This window comes from Squalius cephalus (assembly GCF_949319135.1).
Source record: "Squalius cephalus genome assembly, chromosome: 13".
NCBI classification, from domain to species: Eukaryota; Metazoa; Chordata; class Actinopteri; order Cypriniformes; family Leuciscidae; genus Squalius; species Squalius cephalus.
Window position 1 is genome coordinate 36,669,542 of NC_137134.1, and position 11,463 is coordinate 36,681,004.

Here is an 11,463-nt window from a genome sequence, read left to right on the forward strand (position 1 = left end):
CTCAACTCTACGCATTCAGTGTGAGACTCACACAATCGACACTTTTCAGACGCTCTCGCGCCACACATCCATTTTCTCACGCAGAGAAAAATCGCGGAGCAAAGACACTGATACCGACAGACTAGACAGAGCAGGTTACTTTTGATATGAAAAAAATTCTCAGCTCTCAGGTTCTGTCCATTTTATTATGAAATTCAGACAATAAATACCGTTTTGGCGGTTGTAAATGTGACGTGACAGATCGCTGTAGCGCCTCAGATCAAGTAAATCAATCATCTGTTACTTTTTATTTAAAGATACAGTACAACTTACCAAAATGTATTTATGCCTCATAAATAATATCGATCAGTCAGTGTTTTTCAGCCACGGACAGAGGTCAATAAAACTGCAGGACAACAATTATGTCACAGAATGTTACATTTACCTCAGGAAAGCCATTTAATGACCAACACGTTAGTTGACTAGAAAAAATAGCTATAGAGTATTTTGCTAAATATGTGCACTATATTACATTTGTATTATATTTTTACTTGTGTCATAATTGTAATAAAAACCAAATTATATTGATAGCATTATGTTAGATATATTTTTTCTTTCTTATATCGGTAGCCTACCTAATATTTATCCAAAGAGTCAATATTGAATCAAGATTGAAATCAAATCCCAAGAATTGAATTGAAATCGTGAAAATTGTGTAAAATTATTTTTAGTTACCAAATGTTTTGACAATTACACCTATTGTTAAGCAAGTTGTTTTTTTTCTACCACACAAAAATAACGCCTTTTATTCAACTATTCATTGAATAGTATTACTGGAGACTCTCCTCGTGTGTTTGAAATTTGAATATAATGATGCATTTAAAAGTTAATGGCTAATAGTATCTTTACAAAAGTTCACAATGCTGCTGCAGATGAAATATAATGTGGACAACATTGAATAAATACATTTTTGTCAGGTTATAGATACTGATAATTAATCACTCAAACCCCTTTATCTGAACCTCTCTACATAACTGCCGGACTAATGCATCCTCCATGTCTGTAGTTTTTCAACACTTTTTACTTGTGTTTGTAGTTCTAATCGAATCCTTGTTCAACGCGCAATGGGTTGTAAACAATATTATTAATTAGAGTGTTCACGGATCTGCACCTCAGATTCTAACCGGAAAAAGTAGACCATCCGGGTAGCTTTGAATACTATTTAGGATGGATAGTATGCGAATTGGGACGCACTGTGAGTTTCCTCTGAGTCTGGATGAGCTGCTGGAGCAACTCTGAGAGGGTTTTCTTTGGGGAAGTTTAACGTGCAAGCTGGACGATGGAAAAGTCAGCACAAATCAAAGCAAGAGCAAAAGTCACTGCAAAAGCAAAGCAAAACTGCTTGTCATTGGGTTTATAGCGCATCCATCGGACCCATCCTTCCGAGGGTGTCATCCAATCAGATATTGTCTTGGGCGGGTCCTACGCCCTGTTCTCCTGTTCTTGCATGCAATTAGCATAATGTCCACATGATCGCGTGAGCCCAAACTTCTAAGAGTTTAGTTAAACACTTTAAGAAACCAACTTTCGTAGTTTAAATATGGTGCATCCTACACAAATCTACTTTATATTCTAGAAACCATTTGCCTATCAAGTAGGTACCAAATAACATTACATATTTCCCATAGTTGAGGTAATAAGGATTTAGCTGTGATAAATGTTTAACCCTCTGAGGTCGACGAACGCGCGGGCGCGTTTTGCTGGATTTTCTCCACATTGTAGCACTATAAACTTAAATTACTCCGTCATTTATGGTCATACAGAAAAAAGAAATATAAAAAAAGAATCTGTGATATTTCTACTTTTGTATGTGTCCACTTACAATCAAATCAAAACATTGTGCTTTTGTAAAATAAAGAAAATAAACAGGGTGTGCGTTCTGCCTCTCCGTCGCGGTGAACTTTTTTTTCTTGAGCACGTCTATAAACTGAAACAAAACTCAGCGAATACTTGTCACACATTTATGAGCCATATACCTTTATAAACATTTAAGTGTGTACTTTTAAATGATCGGATTCAAAACGAAAACAAATATTCTCTGTTTAAGTAATTTGTATAAAACCAACAAGATGTCCAGCTTCTCAAACGCTTGCTCATTACAGTTAATTTGAACACGCCCACTCGCGCAAAAGAGATTGACATGCAAATCTCCACATGGAACGCGAACTCGCTCATTACCTCAACAACAAAACACTTTACTTCACTTTTCGTCGAGTTTGAAAGACGTGCCTGAGCTTACATTGGATTTAGGCTACCTCAGAAGAAGAAGAGCGCAATTTGAAGACAAGAAAGATGTAAGGTAAGAAATTCTTACATATTAGTTTGTTATTGTTGCATAAATGTCACGTTGCAGTTGAACTGTTGCTAGATATATGGGGAATATTATAATATTTAGACCCGTGTTTACTGTTACTGTGTTTGTGGATATCTGCTCAATATGGTAACCATAATGTTTTATATTTGAGCGCGATCGCGTTTGAATGTATCATATTTTGGATAGCGATCGCGTTTGAATGTATCATATTTTGCAGCGCGATCGCGTTTGAATGTATCATATTTTGCAGCGCGATCGCGTTTGAATGTACTGTATCATATTTTGGATGAAAGCAAAACGCACCAAACGGCTTCATGTTTTTATTATTATCTCATTTCATATCATCATAACGGATAATTGTTGGAAACATTTGTGTGTGTGTGTGTGTGTATTCTGTGAATTTTAAAAAGGAATTTTAAAAAGCAATTTTAACCAGAAAAATCGAATATTTATCGTGCAGGCCTTTCTCTTGATATCAGTATGTTCTGTAACAACATTGGCTATTTGAATCATTCGCTCGTTTGATTCTGAATTAACAAATTCGGACTCTCTGTGTTTTCTAAGCACATTCCTGCCCAAAACGTTCTTTGCTAAGCTTATCAGAGCTTGTAACCTCCTGACTTCGAAATTACAAATCATACGCCAGGCTCCATAAAGACTGGAACAAATTGACTTTTACGACCTAAATTGCACCTTGGAGGATAAGTTCTGGACTCCAAACCCCCCCCTTTCCCTCTCTGGACCACAGAGAGATAACGAAACTTGAAACTTTCTACACACACACACACACACACACAAACATCCCTTTGTGTTTAAATTAGGATAGAATATACTTTAATTTATGTACAATTACATTAGGCATGTGTGATTTAGTTTGGCTTTATAATAGAGGTGTGGTTTTGAAATGTATTCTTTAATCAATAGTGTTTTAGTTAGAGAATGTTCAACAATATTCTCTGGCAATTGCCTTCCCCCCACTTTGCTGTTTTATTGCCTAATGGAATGTCAACTGGGTTTTTAGGAGTGGAGCAGAATTAACGTGGTAATCTTTACTCCTACTTAAATCCTACATTTTCTACTTAAATCCTAAATTTTCTATATGCATAACCACCGAAGAAATGTAAACATGGATGTAATTTCCCATCTCATAATTTTTCTTTTACGTGGTGTAGTTTGTGTATTCTGGTAAACTTTGGTAATAAGGTTAGACAAATCAGGTGTGTACCGTGTTTAGTTCCTCAAGCTTCATATCCATTTGTACCCTATAGGGTACAACACATTTTGGGTAAATCTTATTTCTAGACATGTAACGAACTTTAAAATGCTTGTAAATATGCATATCTTATGTAACTTGATTTTCTTAATCTTCATATGACGTGTGTGATATCGTTGAAATTCTCTCAATCTAACAGAGTCGAATTTCGATAGCAGAATGAAGTAATGTGCATTATTTCACACTTTTTCATATTTCGGGAGCCGAACAGCTCAAAGCTCATCTCCTCATGACTCATCCGAGTGGGCGTGGCCCCAGAGACAAAGACATTTTTCCCGCTTCAGACCTTTGGACGTTCATTGGTTGTTCGCGCGAACAGAGGCGTCAACCCATATTGTCCATAAAAGACCGACTCAGAAAATCCTCTCTCTCTCTCTCCTGCTTTTACGAACCCTCTTCTTCAGAAGACCCATGGCTCCCTTTTAGGGAGCATTCTTTCGTATTCGGACTCAGCGAAGCAAACGCAGCAAGCAACTTCAACTCAAAGAAAAGACTCTTTTGAAAATCCCGCGGCCGCGCTCACCTGAAGACGCATGAGAGAACAAAGGCCCATGCGCGCGCGCCTGCCTCAGCACCACAACAGACCACATGCAAGTCTCGAAATCTAAATGCTGTTTAAGGTTGTATCTTCCCTTTTTCAAGGTGATCTGATTCCTTGTTGTCTGTCAAAAGGTTGCTGTCTGTGAGTCTGCCTAAAACTGTGCTTTCTCTGATCGCACAGGTTGCTTTCACTTTCGCTCGCTCATCCTCTCCATCTCTCGCATCTTCCGATCTCTCTCTATCTATCTATCTCTCTCTCTCTCATTTTCGTTATTCGTTATCTTGTATTGTTTAACTGTATTTTATGTACATAGACATATAATCCGTGTGTATTGTGTAGTTTGATATATTCCTTAGTTCGATGTATTGGTCCAATTATTAAATTCCATATTGACTGACTCTGATTTAATTGCCCATGTTACTTAGTCCCTGAAATGTTCGATCTTAGCTATATGCTTTATCTTGGTAGGCTACGATTTAAGTAACCTAATTTTAGTCTGCAGACACCGAGAGTGTCTTTTCAAGGCCTGGAAAAGATACTCTTTCTCGTGTTTGTAAGAAGGATAATTTTCCTTGAGAGTTAATTTAATCTTACGTACAATCTGTTCGCTGGACAAACAGATTGTTTGATAACTAAATTAATTCCATTAAAGTTATCCCATAACTTCGAGCTGAAATAAGAACAATTGATGTATTAATGACGAACCATAACCCGTTATGGTAATCGTTCATATATCAATCTAGTTCAGCTGCGATAAATTAATGTAACTGTAACATACAAAATATTAATCATATTCATGATTAATTATTAAAATTCCCTATAGATCATTTGAGCTAATATTAATAGTAATGTACGACCCATTGTTCTTACAGTTCACTTTTTTTTTTTCAGGGCCCAGATGCCACTGAGGACTTCAACATTCACATGAGTCTATGTACGTGAACATGGTAAAGTTAAAATCTTGGAAATGAAAGGTATGTACAATGTTTTTAGGAATGGCACAAAGGTCTCTGTCTTTCAAATGCTTTTTTGGCATTTGTTGTGTATCTTTGGATTATGTTGTGTTGTAAATAAATCCAAACAATTTAAAAGCCATTCTTTTTTAAATCTCCTCATTTACAGTATTGTGCAAGGTTGCTCAGAATGACAGGGGCCTGATAGCTCCTAATAGGGCCGTTAGGGGAGGTTCTTTGTCTTTCTCAGGTGTAAAAAGCTTACATATTAATGAGCTCCCGCATAAAGCTTTTTCACACAAAACACGTCGTAAAATTTTTAAATCAATATATTGTCTTCTCTGAATGAGCAGTCAGAGTGATTTTCACATAGTTTTGCAGCAAATATTCTAGGCTACGTCATACAATTTTCAAAAGTCTTGTGAAGAAATAATCAGTATGGGTTTCATGGCCTTATTTCAGTGAGAATTTTTTTTGTATTTTCACAAACCACGCATAAATGTCATTATCTCAAAACTACAAACTTTTACATACATGCTGCTGATATATTATTGTAGCAGAGTTTGTGCTGAATACAGTGTAATTAGACTTTAGCCATGAAAATGTCACAAGTAACAGAAATAACCAGAAATGTCAGAGCATGTCAGAACACCTCCAGGGCCCAGAAAACAGCTCAGACCTCAGAGGGTTAACACACAGAAAGAACTCAGTTAATATAAAGCATTCATGATACAAAAGATATACATATATGAGGCAAATGCTGGTGATTAGTTCCTATAATTGAGGAAGAAAAGCATACGGGGCGGCAGTGGCTCATGTAGGTTGTTTACAAACCAGAAGGTTGGTGGTTCAATCCCTGGTTCCACCTGACCAAGTATTGAGGTGTCCATGAGCAAGACACCTAACCCCAGCTGCTCCCGACAAGCTGGATGGCGCCTTGCATGGCTGACACCGCCATCGGTGTATGAATGAGTGAGTGAATGGGTGAATGTGAGGCTATATGTAAAGCGCTTTGGTGGCCATAGGTCTGTGAAAGCGCTATATAAATGCAGTCCATTTACCATACGAATAGGCTGTAATAAATGTTAAACACACAGAAAGAACTCCACAGGTTATATAAAGCATACATGATACATAAGATACATGTGCGGTAAATAATGGTGATCAATTTAGCTTATTGGCAGCAATTTTGAGACCGTTGTTTGTTAAAAAGCATGAGTGAACACTCATGGTCTGTGGTGATTTAGGGCCATGGGACTGTAAGACTGAGAAACTGGAAGAACTGGAAGAGAGGGCAACTCTCTGAGAAAACAAAGGACATTAACATTTGAACTCTCTTGCTATAGTACCATCCCCATTCGAGACACGATCACACTTGAGTTGATCACCTCCCAATTTACACATCATTCCCTTGACCCATTCCTACATGAATTCACCCAAAAATCTATATGCTTTAACCCTCTGGGGACCAAAAACGCGCCCGCGCGTTTTGCTCGTTTTTTTTTTTTTTAGCAATGAAAATAAACACTAAATGCTCTGTTAATTTTGATCTTTCATTTTCGTGTAATACATCAATCGATCCTGTTCAGTGTCTATTTTTTTTCTGTATACTCACAATAAAAATAAAGTGTTTTGCTTTTTGACAAATAAAGAAAAATTAACATGATGCGATTTCTGCCTTCTCTCTGTCAGTAAACTCCCATTTGAAACGCGTTCGAAAATGATCTATAACTCCGCGAAAATTCAGTCAAACAGGCAAACAGACCCACGGGCATAAAGCTTGAGATCGCATCTTTTAAATGAAGTCATTTATATAAAAAACAAATATTCTCAGCTTCTGTAATCTGTATAAAAAGAGAGCGACTCCAGTCGACCTCATTACGAGATGATTCACAGTAATGTGACCACGCCCCGGAGAGCGCGTGCTATTCAAACGCAAATTCTGAGAACTATTTCAGAGCTGTGAAACGCCCACATCAGCTGTAAACAAAGCGCGTCGCGACTCCTCGCGAGTGAGACATTATAGCCTACCTTATGGAGAAAAGATTCTTCAGAACAGTGCTGATGAGGAGCAATATCTCCTGAAATGAGGAGCAGATTCCGCTGAGGAGTGAGGTAGGCTGTTTTCTTTTCTCACGTGTGGAATAACGTTATGGAATAACGTTAGTGTAGGCCTATGTAAACCGCAAAAAGATGAATCCCATTTCTATAATATGACTCGCCTTTCTGTGAGATGAATGAAGGGGACATATTTGTAAAGACTGTTTAGCCTAAATATGAATCGCGCGTCTGTGTGTAAAATAATAAACTGCTTTGCTATAGCCTACTGAGATGAGTAAAAATCGACTGGAATATGTTGAAATAAAATGTATTTGTATAAGCAACGTATTAAACTGCAAATTAGCATTTATATGCCCTAATATTTCATAAAAACAACATTACAGTCAGGCGAAGTATGAAAGACAACATTTTGTTGACTAGACTAGGGTACAGTTTTTAGGCTACTGTAGAATATACCGCCACATCAAAAAAGCTTTTGTTTAGCAATTTCTGCTCATATCTAACCAGGGTTTCCCATATGTTCATTAATTTGTGGCGGCCCGCCACAGCATCGACGCGGCCGCCACGGATTGATTTTCAGGTTTTTTTTTTACTAATATGGGTAAAGTTGTATTTTATTGTAGATCTGCGCGCTGCTTGCTCACTTCTCTCCCTCACTCACAAACTGACAAACGGAGGAGGAGCAGCGAATAGCTCCTCCTCTTCGAGCACGAGCTGAATCAAAGCACAAACGTCCAAAGAAGAAGAAGCATGCGTTGGAGGACGGATTGTTTCCGGTGCTCGAAGATTCCAGAATCAATCCGGAGCTGAATGGTTAGTAATAAACACTTTTGCACAACATAACCCCCGAGAAGTTAGTCTATGTAGTTGTCGCGTTTCCATTACAGCATGAGATTCTCGCAAAATTTTGATGTTAGGCCCATGTTATGCGACTAAAACGTAATTTTTTCCATCTCGCGATCAGTCGTTCCAAAAATCATGGCAACGGACGCTGGTAGGTTTATATAGCTGCTATATTTATATATATCTCAGCCACCGCACTAGACATTATTAATATTAATATTAATGTAAAGAGACGCAAGTTAGGCCTAAGCGTGTTAATTAATGACAAGGAAAGACCCTTATACTGTGAGCGGCACATATGAGGTATTTTCTCGCTCATTTCTGCTCGGAGGTCTTGATTGTGGCATTTCTTTAAGGTTTAGAATCCAGTAACGTTATTCCTCTAATTATTTTGTCTTTTATGAATTAAAGAAGTCTTGTAATCTGTTCAAACACACCGCGCTCAACTTGTAAACGCGCTTTACAAGTCAGTTGACTGTAAATGTGCAAAAACTGTTTCCATTGCCGTTTTGTAAAATATTTCCACCTCACGCGAGCGTAAAACCTTTTTGCAATAAATGGGAGTCTTTTTTGCGAAATTGACGTTTCCATCGAGCTTAATTTTCAATTTGCGCGATTTGAAGGGTAATGGAAACGCATTAGCAAGCATTAAGGAGCCTAGCTAATAATTAGCTATGTTTACATAAGAATAACAGTTACAGCATGTAAGTTATACATAATGTTAACACGCTGTAAGCTGTTAATATCGACTGCCCTTACTACATAACGTTAATGTTTAAGTATTTAATCATAACGCCGACTGTTTGCTCCCTCAATCCAGATGAATATTGAAAATTATTTTAAACGATTTAAAAAGACTCGTCCAGAGGAGCAAATACAGTCTGGACCAGAGGTAATAGCAAAGCAGAGAAACACATGTGGAAGATCATTATTCCGACCTTTGTGATAAGCTATTCGGTTAATTTATTTTGAATATTTCCAGGCTTCATTCAGTGCTGCTGAAGCAGCAAGAGAGGCGCAGGGAACGTTAGCTGTAGAGAGAGATGTAGGAGAGGAGGACTGCAGCAGCCAACATGCTGCTGCTGTGGGTGAGCCAGGTAGGGCTGAAGCAACAGGTGAGGTTAACAGCAAACACAGGGAGGTGTAGAAGCAGGGCAGGTCAGAAAAGCAGATGTTTCAGGAAAAGCAGTCCCATTTCTATTTGTCTGTGACTTGTAGACAGGACAGCAAGCACAAGCAGCAAGCACAGAGGCACTGGATTTGATCCAGAGTGGCTAAAGATGCCTCAATTTAAGAGTTGGCTGTACCTCACAAAGCATGGTAAATTTAATATCTGCATAATTTGTGTAATCATGAAACAATAATAAAAATAATATTTTTATTTCATTATTTTATTAATTTTTAACTCTTTGACTGCTGTTTTTTTTTTTTTTTTTTTTTTAAGGAATGTTTTGTCGACTATGCAGACAACACAAGCCTGCGCCTAAGACAGGCCGCGCAAATAGGGCTTTTGTTGAGGTTGGAGCTGTTATATACAGAAAAGACTACTTGGAACGTCACATCACTATGGAGCACCACCAGGACAGTATCAGATGCCAGGCATCTCTTGCCTCTGGTAGGTTCCAATTTCAAAAACAAGTATAAACTTTTAGTTTTCAAATAGTTTTATAATAATTTTGTCACAGGCATCTCAGTCATAAACTCGTTTGAGCCCACTATTGTTTTGGAGCATGAGGCAGTCATTGGTGGATTCAAGTGCCTTTACTGGCTCGTAAAAAATGAACTAGCCCACCACACAAACTATCCAAAACTTTTGAGCCTGGCTGAGCTTCTAGGGTGCAACTACTTCAGGAAATTAAAGGTAAAGGTCACCTAGGCATTACTTAAGATTACATTTAATCTTTACATTAATAAATAAAAATTAGTTATTTTTTCCCTTTTCCCAATGTCAAGATTGACAGGAGGAATAACTATAGGTCTCATCGTATTATTGACGACATGCTTGAGGTCTTAGCAGAGGTCATAGAGGAGCCAATTCTCACCAAGATTAAATCATCACAGGGAATTAGCCTGGAAGTTGATGAGACTACAGATGTGTCAGTCGGCAGGCAACTTGACTTGCATGTCCGGTATGGGAACATTTATTTTGTTTGATGTAAATCCCATAAATTCTGGGTGCTGTTAATGAACTGTGAATTCTACTTGCCTATGCTTTCTCTCAGATCCATAGATAAAGAGGGACTTGTGTTTAATCACTTCCTGGATTTAGTCTCTATTGCTGATGGCAAAGCAGACACTATTGTCGCAGCTGTCAAGAATGTTATCTTGAAGAAAGGCCTCCCAACAGAAAAACTATATGGACTCGGGACTGACGGGGCAGCCGTTATGACAGGTAATTATTTGATGCTCATGTGAGATTGTTTTATTTTTTGTATCCCATGATTTTCGCTAAATTATTTTATTTATATTCAGGTCGTGTGAATGGAGTTGCAAAGCAACTTAAAGACAGTTTTCCAAAGATTGTGTCTGTAGCTTGTGCTGCCCACAGATTGGCCCTTGCCTGCAAGGACTCATCAAATGATGTAAGGTACATGGCCACTTTCAGGGACCACCTCCAAGAACTTCATTTATATTTTAGAAACAGTGCAAATCGTACTGCTACACTCAAAGCAGCATCCGCCACCCTGGGTGTCAGTGATTTGAAAATAAAGGTAATAGTAATTTGATACCATTGTAGTTAACTTCTGTCAATTAATAACCAATAATCAGTCTTTAATTGCAACGTTTCCAGGAAGTGAAGGACACACGCTGGCTCTCTCAGCACAAAGCCATCGAGACCCTACAGAGGAACCTGTGCGCAGTCCTTGGAGCATTGGCAGAAGAGGCAGAGGTGAGAAGATGTCCAGGGGCAAAGGGCCTTTACACATTCTGTGCTACATACAGATTTGTGGCAGCAGTTTACCTCCAAGCTGATGTTTTACCACACCTCGCATGCCTGTCCAAAGTCTTTCAAAAAGCACATGTCAACTTTCTACATATCAAGGAGCAGGTATGTTTTTTGTAAATCAGTTTAATTTGATATATTGAAATGAGGGTTGTTTGCAGGTCTACTAAACAGAAGCTACTCTTTTATTTATTTATTTTTTATTTTAATGTAGGTTCCTGTCACAATTCAGACACTCAGGAGCATCAAAGAGGCTGGACTGACTCCACTGCCTGGATCATTCCTGTCTCGCCTTCACCAGGACCTTGATGATCCACAAGGACTTGGAGCCTTCAATATACAGCATGAGGAGGAGAGGAAAAGGAGAGGGCGAGATGTCCACGAAGTGTCGAGGGAGGAGCTATGGGCCAGATTCCAGCAAGAGGTAAATGCCTTAAAACTAATACATTTTCCTTTTCCTCTTCTAAATTGTCCTCTATGGCCTGGCCCTTAAAG

General features: G+C 38.3%; 1 protein-coding gene across 2 annotated transcripts; it reads left to right on the forward strand.

The window, feature by feature from the left end:
- The first annotated feature begins 9,988 nt into the window (after nt 1-9,988).
- Nucleotides 9,989-11,463, forward strand: LOC307170287 (zinc finger protein 862-like). 2 transcript variants are annotated; one of them, XM_079891374.1, is made up of 5 exons: nt 9,989-10,153; nt 10,247-10,416; nt 10,497-10,735; nt 10,816-11,073; nt 11,183-11,463. In XM_079891374.1, the coding sequence occupies exons 1-5, from the start codon at nt 10,023-10,025 to the stop codon at nt 11,459-11,461; spliced, it is 1,077 nt and encodes a 358-aa protein (XP_079747500.1). In that variant the 5' UTR covers nt 9,989-10,022; the 3' UTR covers nt 11,462-11,463. The 2 variants fall into 2 exon arrangements, with proteins under 2 accessions (XP_079747500.1, XP_079747501.1); XM_079891375.1 differs by having other exon boundaries at nt 10,557-10,735.